The 22,585-nt window shown below is 35.5% G+C and overlaps 1 protein-coding gene across 1 annotated transcript in view; it reads left to right on the top strand.

Annotated features, from left to right (window-relative positions):
* LOC101738723 (synaptotagmin-12) overlaps window positions 1-22,585 on the top strand; it is a 68,829-nt gene that overhangs the window by 27,905 nt on the left and 18,339 nt on the right. The window contains exons 5-7 of the mRNA XM_062675541.1: window positions 3,221-3,360; window positions 19,334-19,422; window positions 22,191-22,315. Of these exons, the coding sequence (XP_062531525.1) occupies window positions 3,221-3,360; window positions 19,334-19,422; window positions 22,191-22,315 (354 nt within the window). The remainder of the gene's footprint in view (window positions 1-3,220; window positions 3,361-19,333; window positions 19,423-22,190; window positions 22,316-22,585) is intronic.

Here is a 22,585-nt window from a genome sequence, read left to right as displayed (position 1 = left end):
TTCAGGACAAATCATACTTTATAGTTTTCATGGTCACGGACGAAAGTACGCCTGTACTGTGCGTCTGTGATCATTAAAGCTGTAAAGTATTCGGAACTTCAGAAATAATTAAAAAGACAATAAGAAAAACGAAATTAATCCGTAAAAGTGGTTTTAATTCCAATGTAGCATATTTTATTGTACCGCATAATTCACGAAAAAATGTCATTAATTTAAGGACAATTCGTAAGTTACAGTTTTCTTGGTCATGGACAAATATACGCCTGTACTGTGCGTCTGTGTTCAACAAAACTGTAAAGCATACGAAAGTTCAGAAATAATTATAAAGACAATAAGAAAAACGAAATTAATCCGTAAAAGTGGTTTTAATTCCAATGTAGCATATTTTGTTGTACCGCATAATTCACGAAAGAAAAATAAAATTTACAAGCAGGATTGTTATTCTAGAGGAGACAACACGGAAATCAATCAGTCATTTGTAACACATATCGCAGTATAGTACAAGGAACCATGTCATCGGAACGGGATTGTAATTAACGAACATTTGCGAACGCGTTTAGTTCATGTTTCAGATCGCAAAACGATACGGTCAAGTTATAGTATATAATAATATAGTAGACATCCACAACGTAAATGCGCCACCCACCTTGAGATATAAATGCTAAGGTCTCAAGTATTACAACGGCTGCCCCACCCTTCAGACCGAAACGCATTACTTCTTCACGGCAGAAATAAGCGGGGTGGTGGTACCTACCCGTGTGGACTCACAAGAGGTCCTACCACCAGTAAAAAAGTATGTACCCAGATTCAACTATATACTAATAATACAAAAATTCTACTCGCTTATACCTGTGTATCTAATAGTGGATGGGTATCTGAAAGTGATTATTTTACACATTTTCGTTATTTGGGACATTCAAAAAGTAAATAATGGTGTTATTTGTTTTTATTTACTAGTCGTGACCAACCGAACAGATATCAAAAAAAAAAAATTATAGTGCATTTCCAGTGTCAGTCTGCGTGCGTTTGTAGAGCATTTTCTATTTTACAATTACTAATTTCCTCTAATTTTTTGATAAGATCTGTCCTAACATCAACTTAAGGGTAACAGAGTAGAAGTGTTGAGATAAAACAAATAAACACATTGGGTATTTCAAACTATTTATTAAACGAAGTATGTATTATTTATTTTTTTACATTAGTTCTTTTTTTAATCATTAAAACTAATGAACAGTTTATGCATGAATCGGTACTTTGATATTTAATAAAAAAGTTAAAACTACGCTCACTTCAAAGAAATATATATTCGTTGTTGAATTTTTAACTATCAATTTAACTTCAAAGTTTGCGTTTCTCTAAAGTTTACTCTTTAAAAGTTCAAATGTTTACTAGATTTCTGATTTAAAATAGTAAATTCAAAATATTAAAATAAGATTCGTATGTACAGTCATCATCATTTAATAATATTTGAAACATATTGGTTTTGAAGACATATCATCTTATAGATCACCTATACCAATCTAATAGTGTTGCCCACACGCATTTCCAGGGAACAAGCCTACCACATATACCTCTATTTAAACCATTTTAAATAAGGACATGTGAGACTATAGAAATGCCACGCATTGGATTTCATTTCAGATCTTGCCTTGATAATCATTCGTTTACTTAAACACTAGCGGCCCGCTCCGACTCCGCTCGGGTCTTTAACAAAAATTTCAATGATATTTGACGTTGTTTTAATTTTTTTAATAAAAGAACACTTATTGCGGCATAACTATTATAGTTAGGCATATGCTGTCGCGACACTTTTTGTAAATAATAATGTGTTCTACAAAGTCGTAGTACATTATTTTGTTTTATCATCAATAATTTTCGCAGGGCGTGCGATGTAAAGAATATTTTAGGTAATTTTTTTACACCTTGGGTTAAATTATTGGAGTTTTATTAAGGATCCTTATTTTTTTCAAAAAAAAGATTATAGCCTATGTCACTCGGGAATAGTGTAGCTTCCAAACAGTAAAATAATTTTTCAAATCGGTTCAGTAGTTTCGGAGCCTATTCAATACAAACAAACAAACAAATCTTTCCTCTTTATACTATTATAGTATAGATAAATAAACAACATTTTAAACGTATTATACCCAGCTAATATTCCTCATAAAGGAAGTAATCAATTTCTTCTCTGAGCTGCCAGGAATGCGCGCTCATCAATCGTCGGCATTTTCCTTTCATTTCGTCACCCACATTGAATTTTCCGCTCGTTGATTCCACGATATCCAGTCGCGTTAACTTTAGCAGCGTTTAGTGATACTTTATTAGTGATACTAAAATATGGTGTATTTATAGGTTTTGCTTCTGAGTGCTTTGCTTCTTTTGGTGAAATATCACTACGTAAAAACCTAAAACCACGAATTTATCGATTAGCGAGCACTTAGGCCTTGTTCGGACTAGGCGAGTATTATAGTCGAATACCGAGTAATTTAGTGGCTAAACTACTCGCCCGAAAAAATAGAACAAAATGGATTGACTTGACTAACTTATTTACTAACCTACTCGACTAAATTTTTGGTGTTCAGACACATTTAGCTACTAAATTACCCGGTACTCGACTAAAATACTCGCCTAGTCCGAACAAGGCTTTACCGGTAAGTAAGATATTTGTCGGTGAATAACATAAATCTGGCAAAAACATAAACCACGATGATAAATAGAACCATCAACTGTTTAGTTACTAACGTGAGCCGCGTAGCATAATTTTTTTTTATTGCTTAGATGGGTGGACGAGCTCACAGCCCAACTGGGGGTTTTTTTATTTTTTTTTATTGCTTAATTGAGTGGACGAGCTCACAGCCCACCTAGTGTTAAGTGGTTACTGGAGCCCATAGACATCTACAACGTAAATGCGCCACCCATCTTGAGATAGAAGTTCTAAGGTCTCAATTATAGTTACAACGGCTGCCCCACCCTTCAAACCGAAACGCATTACTGCTTCACGGCAGAAATGGGTAGGGTGGTGGTACCCGTGCGGACTCACAAGAGGTCCTACCACCAGTAATTACGCAAATTATAATTTTGCGGGTTTCATTTTTATTACACGATGTTATTCCTTCACCGTGGAAGTCAATTCTTATTCATATACATAATACGCCAGTATTTACAATAATAGCTTGTTTATATATTCTGAAATTTAACTGTGAATTATTTGAATTAAAAACAGGACGAAAGAAGTGAACTTCTCGCTGCCCACCCTTCGCTCTTCTTCGCTCGGTGAACTTCGTGACGTAGTGAGCGTCAACAGCTTGGGAAGCGACGTGCTCTGCCCGCCGGTACCTACGCAACTGCGCTCCAATTCTTTTAGTGAGTATCAATGTGTCTATTTTCTTCCGCTAGCTGTGGCCGGTACAAAAGTCATTGTTTATTTTCATGTTTTAGTTTGACTTAACTTACTAGTGAATTGCGTGACTTTAATCCCTCTTAGGAATTCCTTAGGAGTTTTTTTTTTATTACCCTTGTATGCAGACGAGCATACGGCCCGCCTGATGGTGAGTGGTTACCGTCGCCCATGGACTTCAGCAATGCCAGGGGCAGAGCCAAGCCGCTGCCTACCGAAAGGAATGAGTGAGTTGGATGGTAAATTTAGAAAAAAAAAGGGTGAAGAAAGTCTACGATCGCTTGATAGGTTAGTTCAGGCCTAAACAAGACAAGAGCTTTCTTAATTTTCTGATTATTCGCTGCGTTACATACTAGGTAAGGTTTTGTAAAAAAAATTAAACTACAATATTGATAAAATAGTACACTCAACGTGTGCATCTTTCTTAAATGTTGCTCTCAAAAACTATGCATCTATTTATTTTTACTTTTCCAATAATAATGTAAGAAATAATATCATATTGGCAAATTACGACAACAATTGCCAACTGAAATTCTCATTTCACAATGATCAAACCCCTGTTTTTGGTTGGCAAATGTCCAATGACCAAAATAACCCTTTTTGCATTTTGTTAATAAAAAAAGCCTTTATTATATCCTATCCATAGAAGTGCCTTTAGTCACCGATAGTGTTAATTAGTTTTATTGTATTTAACCTCATATTAGCGTTACTTTATAGAACGTATTGTAAGTTAACATATGGCATAAATAAATGCAGGCATTTGGTTGGTAAAGTGGTGATAGTGACCAGAAGCAACAACGGTATAGGATACGAGACAGCAAAAGATTTAGCGGAGCGCGGAGCCCGGGTAATACTTGCTTGCAGGAACGATCTACGCGGTACCAAGTCCAGAGACCAGATCATTTCAGAATCCGGGAACCACAATGTGCATTATCGTCAGCTGGATTTAGCGTCATTTGATTCTGTCAGAAGATTCAAAGGGCTAAAGTCCGCACCACCAGAACCCACATAAATTAAGGCGTGGATCTTTGACATATAGGTTAGAAGATTTGGTTGCAAATTACAGCCAAAAGTAGAAGAAGTTAGGTGGTGTGAGACAGTGATTAGTGATAGGCAAAGAAAGTACTAGGTTAGACCTTGCTCTGATAATATAGTCGCCATTTTTTATTTAATAAATTAATGATTAACATTTTATTTAATTAAGGTCTATTTTTATTAAATAAAACTCATACTCATTTCATAATGGTTCGGTCATAATAGAAAAGCCAGATTGGATCGCTATGGAAGTATCAATGCTAACATATTGCACTCACGTAGCATACGTATACAATAACTTTGTTTCCGGAGTCCAAAGATAAGTCCTGTTATACGTAATAACAAATACGTACTGTAACATATAAATTTACCTGTACGACATTGTATATAATATATATTAGTTTAAAAAAACTAAAAAAATACGCTTTTATAGAAAATCCAACTAAAACATAGAAAATATATTTTATTAAATTTCAATTAAAAATAGTATAATAAAAAATGATTTTATTGTAAAAAAAAGCGTGGGATACATAGTGCATGGTATCAATAGTTATAAATATTTTATGAACAGATCTGAGTAGAAGGGTTAGTTTGATAATATCCTGAAAAGCATCCCACGCTTTTTTACAATAAAATAATTTTTTCTTACACTATTTTTAATTACAATTTATTAAAATATATTTTCTATTTTTTAGTTGGATTTTCTATAAAAGTGTTTTTTTTTAATTTATTTATTTTTCATATTTTAGTTGAATTTCAATTTTTCAATTTTTTTTAAAATATTTAATTGTAATCGGTCCTTAATAGGTATACCAAATTTCGAGTTAATCCGACGTTTTGAAGGGGCTCAAAATCATGTTTAAAGATTCCGTTACAAACATACATACGTCTGAAGCTAATAAAAGCGTATTAAAAAGACCTATACATATGAATAATTCACGGGACTTTTTACTAATAAATTATACCTTCAGTTGAAGTAATTCTCAAAATTCAAGGGACTTAAACAACAAAGTCTGGCTCGTATTTCGGACCTTCGTTAGACCTTTCTGCCTAATGAATTCGTAATTTTCTCATACTCATACATAGACGTTCCTAATTATAAATGAATTAAAATTACTTAGCTGCTTTAACTATGTTGAGCGGTTGTCTTCTTATTAGAAACTAGCGACCCGCCCTCGCTTCGCTTCGGAAACATTAAAACACACATGAAACCAAAAAAAATAAATAAAAAAAAATGAAAAAAAAGTAGCCTATGTTCATCAGGGACAACGTCGGCTTCTAATGGAAAAAGAATTTTTCAAATCGGTCCAGTAGTTTCGAAGCCTGTTCGAAACAAACAAACAAACAAATCTTTCCTCTTTATAATATTAGTATAGATATAGATCAATCAGATAGATGAAACAGCGTAATTAAGTAGGCTTCCAAAACAATAATTGAAAACAGGTAACAATTTTCCTTGTTTTCAGACGATAAATTTGATAAAATATTTCGACATTAACATTCGAGATTAGACAAATCGTCTACGTGTCTTAAATTTTATGTATGTAAACAAAATTAATGTATTTGTTTTATAAAAAAAAAAAAAAAATGTATACCTTGGCTTAATATTGTACTGTTTGTGATTTATCTGGACAGGTGCCATCATCTTGTTTATATCTGCCAAAAGCAGTCATGTCTTCCGATTTGAAGGGTGGGACAGTGATCATACAATACAATTAACACTGCGACCTCATGGTGGGTGGTGGTTTGCTTAACACCAAGTGGGGCGTAAGCTCGTTCATCCACTTATACGGTAAATTAATAAAATATGACAATATTTTGTCAACCGTACACCGTAGATTTTTGTTCAAAGTAAATAATAAGGTACTCTCACTGATTTTCTGCTTAGTTAGACATTGTTTTCTCGGGCCTCACATCTAACCTGAAATTCGTGTCTCGCGTTTACTCTTAAATTGGATACATAAAACAAAAAGGCCGGAATTTTATATGAACATCATTCTTGAGGTATTTTTTTAATCAACGTTACCAAATGTACCGCAAACAAAAGCGTCTTAGGTGATTTTTTAAGAACAAAACGCCTAAATTAATTTACTTATCTACGCTAATATATAAAATAGGTACTTTGATTGAATAAACTACTACTCTGAGTTTCAATTAAAATCAAGTCCAAACTCGTAACAAGGTGTTTCAATTACAAAAAAATGTAAGTAACATCATGTTATTCCAAAATTTAATTCATGGTTTTCTTAGACGTGTTTTGTCCAGTAAAGTTACAAGTTTCAGGAAAAAAATTGTCCGTTCAATTAGCAGCTAATTGCTCACTATTTGCAGTTCATTGACCGACACACCCTTAGCTTCCCTAATTAATTATTCGTCATTCTGTTTGAAACCGAAACAAGCGAGCAAGGATGAGTAAATATGACTTTATACTACAACAGATTTATAAAATGAAGTCACTAACGAAGGTTATTCTATCAATTAAATTCCTATAATTTCTATATTAATTCACTGTTTGTTTTAAATAAAAGCTATTCATATACTGGACCTTCAACCTTAGCACCTAGATAATAATATTAATAATTAGTATAACATATTATATAGATTATTAATAATCCATGCTAATTTCGGGTATGGCTTTTCCCTTTTGGTTAGTTTAAATTTAATGACATGCGACTTGCCATATTATGTAACAAAACTAATTCCGTAAACGAACATGCCTAGCACGTATGTAAGTTAAATTGATTGATGCTCTGTAGGAAGTAGTTACAGCTGTAAAGCTAAAGTAAAACAAAAGGCGAACTCCATAAAGATAAAAGTTTACTTTGGCCATGAAATTTTTCATCGAAGGTATTCCGTTTTCCATTTTTTTTATAACAAAACCAGTGACTTCACGTGCATATGAAGATTTATATTCTGGCTAATGGAAAAGTATGGCAGAACATCTGTCGTGCAGTTGTCGGGGGAGAGCGGCCGTATTTCATCAATTTCTCTCCAGCCGCCTTCGATATCGTTTCGCAAGTTGACACACCGGTATATTCAAAATTGGATCAATCCATCTTCATTTTCCTTGATAGTGTCGAAGTGTACGTGGAAAAATCGCGTACGACATTTTAGTGCCAGGTAAAATGTATTGGAATTTTCTCAAGCTACATCGAACGGTATGTTTTAGCTTTTCTTACAAAACATAATTGTTGAATTTAATTTTATATGAATATTCCAGTTGATGCTTTTGGCGTGTATATTTTTGTGTGTGTATATTTTTTTATTTTTTTTATTGCTTTTTTTAATGCGCATCCAAAGTTGATATGATGCTTAAGATAAAGTTAAGGTAATATAAGGTTTTTATTATTTTATTGCTTAGATGGGTGGAAGTGCTCACAGCCCACCTGGTGTTAAGTGGTAACTGGAGCCCTTACACATCTACGACGTAAATGCGCCACCCAGCTTAAGATATAAGTTCTAAGGTCTCAAGTATAGTTACAACGGCTGCCCCACCCTTCAAACCGAAACGCCATGCTGACTAATGACTGAGATAATCGTATGTATAGTATGAGTACACCATGCGACTTATCTCTTCTTTTACAAAGACTTAGTTTATCTGCTTGCTACAAAAGAAGCATTTGATGCAGCAGCAGATGAAATTTTCCCTTAACTTTTATGACAGTCAAACAGTCAAATAGCCAGCCCATCTATTGCTTAAGGACATCCCAATTAAAACAAAATCAAGCTTCAGATGTTAAAGTTGAAATGAAATGATTCTATTTCATGAAATAATCGATGCCGTGTGAATTGTCAATTTTGTTAAATCCGTAAACATATTCATGATTCACCCACGCATTTCTTGTCTATCAGTTCTTTCAGTATTAATTTGTATCAAAATACACTCAACTTTCCGTCTCATCGATGATGAGATGTTTTATCTTCAATCGACAATTCTAATTTAGTATTTCGGGTTCTTTTAAAACGTAGCGCTCGTTTTCTTTCCAATTACAAGTCTCATATCGCGACAGTCTATTTTTATGATATATATAGATAAAACATTTTTTATTTATTTTATTCTTCAACTGGTACTGAGTTCTACGAATATCCTTCTTGATACTAGTACTGAAAGTTTCGGCAACTATGGTTCATCTGTGGTAGTATATGTATGTTCAAATAATGGGTGTGGTTATTTTGCTTCTTCGTCGTAATGGCAACCTACACTTGAAATTTGAAAAGAGTCTTCAGCGATGGGCAGGACCTTTTAAAAGACCTTTCATCATCCCGTGCCTTTTGCTCATGTACCTTCAAAGAAATTAAAAGCATTGATGTACTTGAGCACATCTTATTCACGATACCTTTTTTTTTTATTGCCTTTGTAGGCAGACGGGCATACGGCCCACCTAATGGTGAGTGGTTACTGTCGCCCATGGACTTCAACAATGCCAGGGGCAGAGCCAAGCCGCTGCATACCGCTTAATACTCTCCACAAGCCTCGTTTGAAGAAGGACATGTCATAGCGCTCGGGAAACACCGTGGAGGGGAGCTCATTCCATAGCCGGATGATACGTGGCAAAAAAGATCTCTGGAAACGCACTGTGGATGACCGCAGTGGCTCCAGGTAGTATGGATGAACTCTACTCCGGCGGCGGGGGGTGTGATGGTAAAAATGAGATGCCGGTATCATCTCGAACAATTTCTCAGAGCACTTTATAGTCGCAGCTTCGTTTGGTTGCTTTTCCAATAAGCATAAAAACAAATTTTCATATTTCAATTTACACGTATTAATGTAACAACTCTGTGTAACGAATTCCCCACAAAATTGTCTAGTGTTTAACTTCAACCAACATTTAATATTAATACAGAGTAGTTAATCTGCTAAAAGGGACGAACTTGAGCAAAATCCACATGTTCAGGCCCTCGCTCTTGGCGGTATTAGTTTGAAAATATTTGAATAGGATGCCTAAAACTATTTTGTACCAGTACACAGAAGTCCGAACGTGATATTGGGTATCGAATCCACCCTTGAATTGGAGCATGTTTACATTTGCAATATATTATTCTAGTTCTACCATATTGATACTTAAATTAGGGACTTTACCATTTAATTTGCTATTTTATTCATCCTACACGTTTCCAGTTAAAATTGAAAAAGATTGACTAAATTATTATTATTTTCTTCAAGTTTCGTTTCTCGCCAAATTCGAAATATTTAGTTCTAAAATTTTAAGCCATTATTGCCATCTTTCAGGAGGGGCACTTTCTTTGGACTATCAGCAAGTTCTTATTTTTCTGCAATACCATAACGCTTTTTTACTATACCATCAGTACATAGTATGAAAATTGTTATTTTTGTCTGACTATATGTCGTTTTATTTGTTTTAAGCCACTCAGCGACGTTTTATACAACTTTTACCAACATTTATATCATTTCTCCTGGAAGCTTGATATCTATCTATTTATATAAAAGTGAATTGCTGTTCGTTAGTCTCGCTAAAACTCGAGAACGGCTGGACCGATTTGGCTAATTTTGGTCCTGAATTATTTGTGAAAGTCCAGAAAAGGTTTAAAAGGCAGATAAATATAAAAATGCTCGGAATAAAATAAAATAACATTTTTTTCCCTTTGATGTGTCCCCCGTCGGACGGGTTCCTTTTGTTTGTTTTAAGTTTATTTTTTACAAAAAGATTAGGTCTTTTATTTATCGATTGGGGCACTGCGAAGTCTGTCGGGTCAGCTAGTGTACAATAAAAATATTAGGAAATATACAGATGTCATTTCGAATTATCGATTTCCTCAGTTTTTCTCTCAACCGTCGTCGGGCCGACATGTCCCCTTGCGGGTGCATAGATTAGACCTCGGGGTAGTCCCATTTGCCCGGATTTGAGCTGCCTATGTAACAGGGAAGAGTTATTTCGAAGCCGCCTTCTTTTGATATCCATTAAATCAGGTATTATCATTATGCGCTAGGCAGCGGCGTGGCTCTGCCCCTGGCATTGCTGAAGTCCATGGGCGACGGTAACCACTCACCATCAGATGGGCCGTATGCTCGTCTGCCTACAAAGGCAATTAAAAAAAAAACAATAAAAAACTGCGGCGAGTCTAACATTGTTCAAACAAAACGTAGTATAAATGAAATAGCCAAATTAAAAAAAATAACAAGGCATCCTTCAGATTGTCGTGCGAGAGTTTTACATTTAAAAAAAAACGTTATTAAGGTGCGACCTAAACAAACTGTGGATAACGTGTGTTTATTGTTGGACGAGTTATCAAGTTACATAGATAGTACCCAAAAACGGGCTAGAATGATAGAATTTGTTTGCCGTCCCGCAGTTTTCAACCCGCAATTGGAAGTGTATTTCGATAGGAACCCGTTAAGTAAAAATGTTTATAATTATGTTTTTAATTCATGGTGATATTCGTTGTGGAGAGCAAATGCATTAGTTTGCATTAGTTTATTGTAAAAATTGGTGGTATCTGTCTGCGGAATTATTCTATCGGAATAATTGCGTTATTTTACAATACAAAAAAATATTGGCAGCTTTCTTGACGCGCTTGTTTCATTGCGCTTAGATTACAAAATTTCTTTCATTAACTTTATTTCGGCACTAAAACACGTTGAGTTATTGAGAAGTATGTAATATGAATATAGATACATTTCAATGCTTTTAAGCCAGTTTAAACATGGACTACATGGTCGAAAATGCTATATAATATTCTGAAAAATCCTGCCGAAACTTAATTATACATATTTTCATCAGCTGACTTCCAATTATTCTGAGCTACATAGCTTGCAAAACAATGGCCTTGCTATCTATTTAATACCTTAACAACTAAGAGGCCTATGTTATATCTTGCGTAATTTTATTACGCGGTATAAAGACAAAGGCATACCCTACACGGCTGCTACGACATAATGATGTATTTAATTAAGACACCGCCACAAGACAGGACTTAATATTTGCTTAGCAACTGTATCTAAAACAGATCTTAGTATTAATTTTGTATCTTAAATGTCAGCATATTCGTATTATTTACTTACATCTAAATATTATTTTTACTGTTCTCATATAAGGTTGTCGTGGCCTAAAGGATAATACGTGCGGTGCATTCGTATGTAGCGAGGCATCAGTGTTCGAATCCCGCCGGCAGGTACCAATTTATCCAATGAAATACGTACTCAACAAATGTTCACAATAGACTTCCGCGGTGAAGGAATAACATCATGCAATAAAAATCAAACCCGCAAAATTATAATTCGCGTAATGACTAGTGGTAGGGCGTCTGAGTGTCGCCCAGTGTCGTGAGTCTGCACGGGTAGGTACTACCACCCGGGCTATTTCTCCTGTGAAGCTGTAATGCGTTTCGGTTTGAAGGGCGGGGCAGCGGTTGTACTGTTAAAATTGACACCTTAGAACTCATGCGTCAAGGTGGGTGGCGGTATTTACGTTGTTGTCTATGGGCTCCGCTAATCACTTAATACCAGGTGGGCCTTGTTCTTGTTGCTTGTTCACCCATCTAAGCAATAAAAACAGATAAGCTATTGAATGATCTTTCATAATTTTATGGCCCTGAATAGCTACCGAAGTTCGTGGCATAGAACGTAAATGCCTTATGACTTTATGACATGTCGTTGAAGCCTTATTTGTATTGCTTAACAAAAAACACATCACTGCTTCGAACCAGATATAGAATGTTAATGATTAGGCTAAGGTAAAGTTCGTCTATTTATCAGAGGCTTAAGACTAAGGCCTTCCACGATCTCATACTAGTACTACCTTGAGATTTGAGTTCTAAGGTCTCAGTATAGTTACTGAGTTACAGTGCTTCTAACTCAGCGATAGATTTGAGATTGAGTACCGTCATCAGCTATCACATTTAATTCGTAGTTGTTGACTAGTTTTCGCGCCACCGTGAGGTTCACTTTGCAAATCAAAATTTCCATGTGGGACGCGCTCAAATCAATAACGGGTCGTGCGTTCGTTTACAATTTTCACTCCGTACACGTCCCTAATGTTGCAAGCCGTTTGTGCAGTACCCGGACGGATCTCGTCATCCATAATTAATCGTATTTTTATCGTGTTTATATTGATGAAAAATTAAAAAATGTAGTGAAAACCAAACACAAATTAATGAACAAATAAATATCTAAATTTCAAAAATATAACTTTTCCATATTTAAAAAAAAAAAAACATTTGAATTTAGATTTATGTCATACAAACAATTACGTTTTGAAAGGTGGAGAAAAAATTCAACTGTTCCCCTATTTTTCTATTGGTAACATTAATTCCCTACAATAGATATAAAAAATATACAACTATATATATTGACAAACAGAAGAGAATAATGAACGGACCTTGCCAATTCAAACAAATATTCTTGGGGTCAGTTTATTTCAGCTGTAATTAATCAATTTGAAATTTAGTGAATCAAACTGTTACTCGATATCCAGAAACGAATCTCATAGTGATTTCTGAAAGTCAACTTTGTTTGGTAAAGGTCAATCCCAGGAAATAAAAGTGCCTACAAAGAGCAGTCCTGTCCTTTTTAGAACTTCTTCTAGTTAGAGCAAAGTTTCGTACCGATGAAACGGCTTTTTGTGGATTTAGGTAATCAGTGTATTACATACGACTAAAACAGAAAATAATTTATCTTTTATGAACCACTTTTGATATTTCATAATTAGTTTGTTTTTTTTTTTTTTTCCTACCTAACCTGAGAGCCTTGAGAGGCTATATCAGCGTAACCCTAACTTTAGTAGGTGAGCTCACGGGGCTCAAACCTGACGATGTTGCTAACACGAACCCTAGCAAGAGCCGTGCTTCGCAGAATCTACCACCGGATCGGAAACGCGACCCACTGAGAAGATCCGGCGAGAAACTCAGTGGGCTGTGTCTGAGAGTTAATTTACTCGTCGAGCTCTTCGTCGCAAGCGACGGGTTCGACGAGAACGGTGACCGGATTAGTTTGAAGTTTTGTGTGATGAATACTAGTCATATGGTACATAATTGAGCAAGGTTATGTACCACAGTCTACCGATTCCTGCTAAGAGGCAATCATGTGTTCCAGTCTGCAGAGTAAAGTTGTTGTATAAATCAATGTATACATGTACAATGTATACAATTCAATCGAAACTTCGAGATGTCTCGAAGTAAATGACGGTAGAGTACACGTGAAGTTAATAAAACTAGAGGTCCCGCAGTAGTCGAAATTCGACTATAATTAATTGGAATTGCAAGTTGGTACACTATTATGATTGTATTTTATACAAATTTCGCCAAAACTACACTATAAAAAATATTAACAAAGACAAACAATATTTAATCTATTCTCAATTTGACAACACTCGTCAAGAACAAAAGTTTGACAATAAATAGTATGCATGCGTGTGTGCGTCAAATACATGGTATGTAGTGTGTGTAATGTTTTCTTTATTGATTTAATGTATCCTTTATGCATTATTTTAAAAAAATATTAGCATTGTGCACTTCTTCTCTATATTCTCTATAACTGTGGAAAATTGCATACTCCTCCATCCACGCAATTTTCGTAAAAAGGTATACAAAGTTTTTGCTTCACGTATTAATATATAGATGTATTTCTGAATTTAAACTTCAAATACAAAGACTTGTTTGCGGTTTTAATAGTTTGAATTTGGCATCTAAACGTGCTGACGTCGTACGCCCAGATAATTCGATTTTACGAAAGGTACAACCGAAATTCTGATCTCGCATGTCAGACCCTGATTACATTTACAAAACGTGTTCAAATATGTTATTGGATAACGTATTGGTTTTGTACAACTTTAGAAAGGAGTTCGTGATTTTTTCTATACAGATTATTCGATTATATTGATTATTTGGATTACAAAAAGTTATGAAATGTTGAAACTTTTGATGGAGGTCAAAAATTTACGGGACTACTTTTTGTATAGAGTTTTTTTTAATACTAAAAAATTTTTAAATTTACTATTGCCTGTAATAATTATAATAAAACAAAAGAATTATGTACGGATGTTAAAGAAAAGTATTTTATCAAAAATTGAAATTGAAAAATTAAGAAGAGTAATAGAGATAACGAATTAACGAGATAACGAAAAATATAGCACAGGTCTTTGCCCTCACGATATAAAGTACGTAATGGTACGGGCGGAGAGCTAGTGTTAATTTTCATTTAGGCAAAGACTGGTTTTATTTTTATAGACAGGCAGACGAAATGACGGCCCACGGCTGTCGGAGTTCATAGAATCTCAACGTGAATGCGGCCACTTTTCATGATAATCTGAATCGACATTTTAATTATAGTAGTGACTATGAAACTCTTCAAAACGGATCAAGATTTCTTCGTGGCAGAAGTAGATGGAATTATACTTGCTCGTGCAGGTCATAATACGTCCTATAACCACTAAATATTGTTTGACAATAGTAGTATACCAGTCTATTCGGAGAACATACAGTTTTAGTATTTCAATGGATTGGCACACCGCGTGTAATTAGATTCCAAACGATTCTTTTCCACCTGATGGTTGTCTGGAAGAGATCGCTCTTAGTGATAAGACCGCCAATTGTACCTTTTTTGTATTTAATGTTTCGCATTGTTTCTTTTGTTGGAGTGCAATCAAGAATACTCTCTCTCTCTGTCTCTCTCTCTCTCTTTTGCCGAACAACGCACCTTTACGTTATTTGCATGCGAAAGTTTTAAAAAAAACATTCACATAAACATATTGTACCTTAACAAATTGACTATGTCTCTTTAGGGCTTCTGCGACGCTGAGGTTGCAACATTAATCTTAGTAAGCCGGGAATAGCTTTATTTTTACGTTGCCATTAAGAAAATAGGCCGAAATAATGGCGGCACGAATGAAAAAAAAAACGCACGTAAAATCCGGGAAACGAGGACGATTTCGATTTAGTAAATTGCAAACAGAAACTCAACAGCGATGCACGTCTTTCACATAAGGCAGTCGTTATGTTGGATAAAGTTCTTGCTGACCTTTATCATAGCCGACTAAAGACGAAATAAAGCTATTGTTATCGTTCTGTACGTGACTGCATTATGCTTAGTCTATTCGCAATGAAGTCTTAAATTCTTAGACTGCAGTCTTACACATTTACTGTCATGCGTCGCGACCCACGTAAGTATGGGTGGCCCTCCGAATACCACTTCGAGCTACCCTATGATCTGTAAGCGGAGTAAAATGTCCCTTCGGAACAAGGTGACACTTTACAAAACTTGCATAAGGCCCGTCATGACTTACGCGAGTGTGGTGTTCGCTCACGCGGCCCGCACACACATAGACACCCTTCAATCTCTACAATCCCGCTTTTGCAGGTTAGCCGTCGGAGCTCCGTGGTTCGTGAGGAACGTTGACCTACACGACGACCTGGGCCTCGAATCTATACAGAAATACACGAAGTCAGCGTCGGAACGGTACTTCGATAAGGCTATGCGTCATGATAATCGCCTTATCGTAGCCGCCGCTGACTACTCCCCGAATCCTGATCATGCAGGAGCCAGTCACCGTCGACGCCCTAGACACGTCCTTACGGATCCATCAGATCCAATAACCTTTGCACTAGACACCTTCAGCTCTAGGAGCAGGCTTAGGGACCTCGGTAACCGTACTCGTCGAACTCGACAAAGAGTTCGCCGTGCAACCTAACCCATGAATCAGCTCGCTGAGTTTCTCGCCGGATCTTCTCAGCGGGTCGCGATTCCGATCCGGTAGTAGATTCATTCGCGAAGCAGCTACTCTTGAGTTGTTAGGTCTCCTTCGGAGGCGCTCTGGTGGCTGTTAGCAAATCCCACCCCTCCTGGCTGAGCCTTTGCTCGCCCACCTGTCCTGGTGAAACTGGAAAGGCCTCCGGGCCACAAGTAATCCTTCAGTCATAAAAAAAACCACTTCGAGCATCCCACTCCCTAACAGACGCGTTAACACCTCCGCCGTTAGCCCCGTCACTCTCTTTGGCCAGCCCATCCCGGGGGCCCGCAGGTCAAATACCTAGGCGTCACCCTCGACAGAGGGATGACATTCCGTTCCCATATTAAAACGGTACGCGACCGTGCCGCCTTCATATTAGGTTGTCTGTACCCTATGCTTTGCAAGCAAAGCAAACTGTCCCTCCGTAATAAGGTAAATCTCTACAAAACTTGCATACGCCCCGTCATGGCGTATGCAAGCGTAGTGTTCGCTCACGCGGCCCGCACCAACTTGATGCCCCTTCAGGTTATTCAATCCCGATTCTGCAGGATAGCCGTCGGAGAGCCATTGTTCCTGCGGAACGTAGGTAGGAATAAAAAAAAACGTAAGTATAAGCTGGAACTTTACGCGAAACACGGTCTGAGACAATTCGACACATATCAAAGGAGCTTAGTGGACGCGAAAAATGGTCGAAGTCTTATCAGGCAGACCCAAGAGACATTAGTTCAAACTAAACTTGTTTTCTAATAAAATTTGTTTTTTAGTTGTGTTTTTATTAATGAAATTTCATTAGATATATAAACTGTTTGTAAAAATTTACGTATTCTCAAAATACGTATTTATATTCTGAGAGTGCGTCGTTTGACTTTTATATAAAGCGACCCGCTGTAATTAATTATTGATCTTATTGAATTTTCTTTTAAATGTTCTTTTCTTTTACCGGTGGTAGGATCTCTTGAGAGTCCGCGCTTGTAGGTACCACCACCCTGCCTATTTCTGCCGTGAAGCAGTAATGCGTTTCGGTTTGAAGGGTGGGGCAGCCGTTGTAACTATACTTGAGACCTTAGAACTTATATCTCAAGGTGGGTGGCGCATTTACGTTGTAGATGTCTATGGGCTCCAGTAACCACTTAACACCAAGTGGGCAGTGAGCTCATCCATCCATCTAAGCAATATTAAAAAAAAACTAGTTCTGACATTAACAAACAAAAAAAACGAATCTTTCCTCTTCTTATATTCATGGTTCTGTATTTTGGGGATAATTGCTTACACACAAAACAGAAATATGCTGTCGCGGGATTTTTTGTAGAGCTATTTAAGATAAACATTTCCATTTTATATTATATACGTGTAACTACTACGGTTTTTGCAGCACACGCCAGAATAGCTCCCAGAAGGCAGATTTTTTCTACTTATTTGACATTTATCGTTATATTTTGGGTAATTCACACTATATCTTTATAAATATAGCCTATGTATTCTGAATCTGATGTGTAAGGCATATTATTGTTAAGTTTCATAAAAATTCATTCAGTATTTTTTGCGTGGAAGAGTAACAAACATACGTTCTTACAAACTTTCGCGTTTATAATATTAGTAGGATTGGTATTTTGTTATAATCGTACAAAATAAATATATGGTTTATACATTTAAAAAATGAGTCGACTATTATCAAAGCCGGCAATGTGACTTTTGGACAATTATTGGTAAATCAGAAAAACGAATTATTGACTTTGTATTCCATTGGCAGTCACAAAACTCTTCTGAACGACATCTTAGATAAATAACAGGTTAAGTTAATACTTTATTTAATGCAGGTTTTGAACCGTATTCTTTGAAAGAGACGATTATATTCAAATCAATCTGTATCGCCATATCAATAACATTTTTTTGTCCAAATACACAGATTGCCACCTTTGATAATATACGACTCAAATGCTGTTATTTTAGTCTTAATGATTCGTTGTAAACATTACATTATGTTGTACATAGTAAGTTCTCTTTCTGAATACTATTTTACTGGTTACAATATAATCTATCGACATACTCACAAAAAATATTATATTAAACATATCAATGAACGTTATATTACATATTCCTTAACATGAAACCACAAACTCGACTGATAAAAGCGATGATATTTGATGTCTAAGAAAGAGTGTCACAAAACATTAATGCTATGGAATATTTTTCTTTCCAACCACGATATGGCCACATAAATCGTGTGATGTGTTACAACATATTCTTGAAGCATTAGCTTAACAAATAAGGTCATGACATGAAGGCTAACAAAGAGATAGATTAGGTAACGTATGAAAACTTTGTTACCTACTTTGGAACTTCGTCATTTATTTACTGACACTCTTGGTCACGGATCTAGATTATATTTAACAGTTTTCTTTTACCTAAACATAATCTCTTTCAGAGTATTAGGTAGGAAAATTGAAAAAGAAAATGTTTTTGGATTGATATTTTTTCCCTTTGACCTTGCCGTATTTGCGTCTAATTTAAGCATTATTTATTGTCTGTCGTAGCTATCGCCAATCATCTTTTTAAACGAACTTTTATGTTATCTAAACTAATATTATAAATGTGAAAATGTGATGTGATAAGTTATTGTAAATCAATCATGCTGAAATAGGTAAAGGGATTCGGATGAAATTTCAGACAAAGAAATTTATTATACCAAATTATAGCACGGAATTTTTTTATTATGGAAAATAACATTATCCGTGTTACGCTGCGTATATTTGCCGTGATAAACACGACTGCGTCTTAGATAGTATATGATTTTCCTTACCATCGGATCTACAAACCAACTTTTTTCTTTTTTTATTGCTTAGACGGGTGGACAAGCTCACAGCCCACCTGGTGTTAAGTGGTTACTGGAGCCCATAGACATCTATAACGTATATGCACCACTTACATTGAGTTATGAGTCCTAAGGCCTCAGTATAGTTACAACGGCTGCCCTACCCTTCAAACCGAAACGCATTACTGCTTCACGGCAGAAATAGGCATACCTTAAGACTAGAGACTGAGTGATACAAAGCAATTCTTTAAATAGGGCGAAAGCACCGTGTTTCGTTCACTCTCAATCACAATTTCAACACGAGCGAAAGCGCGCAGCAAATCTGACGTGTGTAAATAAAAGAAATCCATAATAAAATAAATTCAATTAATGAATAATAACTCGGAGTGCACATAAATTTTATTGTTGCAGCTAATACAGCGGACCTTGGAGTTCTGGACCCGGCACTGTACAAGTCAGATTGTCTGGACGAAGATTTTATGTGGCCTGAGGGGCATGTGGTGAGTTTCCATTAGAATGATAAATATAATTAAAAAAAAAGAATAATATCCGGCATCCATTACCATCGCACCGCCCGCTACCGGAGTAGAGTTCATCCATACTACCTGGAACCCCTACGTTCATCCACAGTGCGTTTCCAGATATTTGTGTCATGTATCATCCGGCTTTGGAATGAGCTACCCTCTACGGTGTTTCTCGAGTACTATGAAATTTCCATAGTACTTAAGGGTAGGCACCAGCTTGGCTCTGCCCCTGGCATTGCTGACATCCATGAGCCACGGTAACCACTCACCATTAGTTGGGCCGTATGCTGGTCTGCCTACAAGGACAGTAAAAAATACACAACCATAATAGGTGCGATGGTAAATTCATTTATACAAAAAGCAGCATTAATCAACACGTGAATCATTTATGTAATTATTTGTAATTGTAACTCAAAAGCTATCGTATCCTACAATTAAAAGAATAATAATTACTATAAAGGACAATTTTTAATTGTTTATTATTTACCGACCTTCATAATATGTAGGTCTTCCGTTCCTGTCATAAAAAATTCCCGATAATACTTATGTAAAAATATTACTTTAGTAAACAATTCGCGAACTTCATAAATATTCATTGTTGCTTGATTTAGTGACTTCACGACTTTTGTTAGATTGTTTGCATGCCTTATTTTATGATGAAGTCTAAACTTTAACTTACAGCTTTATAATTCATTGCAGGGAAATGTCATTCGGAGCGGTATTTATATAAATCGATGAATATTCCAGTACAGCTTTTTGTGTTTCAATGGATTTTGATCCTTATTTTTTGCTTAATAGATATTCGTTTTTTTAAATTACTTAGCGAAGTTATGTGGTCGGATTCAATGGTTCAAATAACCAGTATACAATACGCTCCAGACTTTGAATTCATGTTTTAAGGTGCGTGACAGCAATTACGTAGTAATATCTATGAACCAGTAACAACATACGATGAACTACAGAGTAACAACTAACAACTACAAAAAATAAATTTAGAAATCTGTATTCTTATTTTCAAAATACCATTAAGAACACTAAAAACCATTGACAGCCTATTTAGTATTTTTTTCTTAATTTAAATGTGAGAAAATGAAAATAACTAACACGTCTACTCCATTGACTTTAGTTTCAAAGTAGCAATTTAGAAGTTTATGGTCATACGTAAAACTAATTTTACACACAGCTTCTACCAATGCTCAACAAAAATGTTAAAATAATAGTCGTGAAATATGTAGCTTTGTTTGTGTGATTTATGTAAGATTATCGCGTCTTTTTCTGATCGGGTGATTGCGCGATTCCTTTAAACAAATTTTCTTGATATTTCAGGTAAACTTTATGTTGTATTACTATCAAAATTCGATATTGGATGTTTCAAATAAATAAGTATAGCTCATATATTTACCAACAGATACAGCGAGACGTTGCGGGTTTTGCTAATTAAAAATATTTAAATAATAAGCTTCGCATAATCCAATTTAGACTTCACCGAACATTCAAAAAGCGAATAACGCTGGGTTTTAGACAGTTTCCACAGAATGTTGAGTTATTTCTCACAATTATATCGGAGTAAAGAGCAGGCATAATTCTCCTCGGAGACTTTTAACGTAGGATGTTCTGTTAAAAGCCTTCCTAAATCTCATGTATATTGAATTAAACAATTCTACTCGTCACGTTACTCATTTATTAATGAAACTAGCGACCCGCCCTCGCTTCGCTTCGGAAATGTTAAAACACACATGAACCAAAAAAAAAAAAAAAAAAAAATGTAGCCTATGTTCATCAGGGACAATATCGGCTTCTAATGGAAAAATAATTTTTCAAATCGGTCCAGTAGTTCCGGAGCCTATTCGAAACAAACAAACAAATCTTTCCTCTTTATAATATTAGTATAGATTAAGTTCTGTCGGAAAATAACTCCTGTTTAATGTGATACATCACAAGTTATTTTGAGTCTTCATTACTTGAATAGCTTTTGGTCAAATTAAGCACAACAAAATTTATCTTATTTTGAGTTTATTTTTCTCATTACAATTAATTATTATGCTTCATTACAGTCTTATTAAAATTTACAACTTTAGTCCTTTAAAAAAGTTTGGAGAAAAGGAAAACTTTCTAAATAATGTAATTATTAATTTATTTGTTTATAACTTTAGCAATAGTAGCTATTCCAAAATTATTATTATTTTTTGCTTGAGAAAAAAATACAATTACATATAGGTAGGTATCTATAATCATAATATTGGCCCAACGAAAAAAGAGAACGCATCTTCAAATTTAAATAATTCGAAGACCGATTCTTGACTTTATGGACGAAATTCAGAAAAAAACCTAGAACTCAGAAATCACCTTGGAGAGAAGTTAACTCTAGAATCTCGGATGATACTCGTAAATGAAAAAATGACCGCCGGAATTTCACTGTGGTATAACTTAGGCAGATGATGATGATAAATCGACTCTGGTACGCTGATTAAAAACAATGACAGTTTCAAAGTAAAAAGCTTCTCAAGAAATTTTGAACCATATATAAGAGGATCGAAGAACTGTTTTTCTTTTTTGTATTTTTTTGAAACGTTAATTCTGTCGATGTATTTGAATGTTGACTTTCGTAAACACATAAAGCGTTAATTGGACAGCAACACCTACGCATGCCGATCGGAACGACAATAAATCACACACAAATCATAAAGTGTCAATGATACGAAGCACGTCCAGCCCTAATATACTTTACATTTTAATTTCCCTAGGGTCGCGTGTGGTTCACGTTGAAGTACGAAGCAGCCACTGAAAGACTACAAGTGCATATCATAAAAGCTAAGCATCTGCCCTCACGTACACCGGCCCTGGCTAACGCATGCGATCCTTACATCAAGTGAGTGATATTAATATAATTTTGTCAACACACCCAATTTATTAAAGTTTGAAAGTTATTCCAACAGAACAGTTATTCCAACATAGACGTGTTTTGCGTCATCTATCTATCTATTATACCTAAAAATGAATTGCTGTTCGTTAGTCTCGCTAAAACTCGAGAACGACTGGACCGATTTGGCTAATCTTGGTCTTGAATTATTTGTGGAAGTCCAGAAAAGGTTTAAAAGGTGTAGATAAATATGAAAATGCTCGGAATTAAATAAAAATA

Source organism: Bombyx mori, chromosome 3, assembly GCF_030269925.1.
Source record: "Bombyx mori chromosome 3, ASM3026992v2".
Taxonomy (NCBI): domain Eukaryota; kingdom Metazoa; phylum Arthropoda; class Insecta; order Lepidoptera; family Bombycidae; genus Bombyx; species Bombyx mori.
The sequence above is the reverse complement of the archived record's forward strand: the minus strand, read 5'-3'. Positions and strand labels throughout refer to the sequence as shown.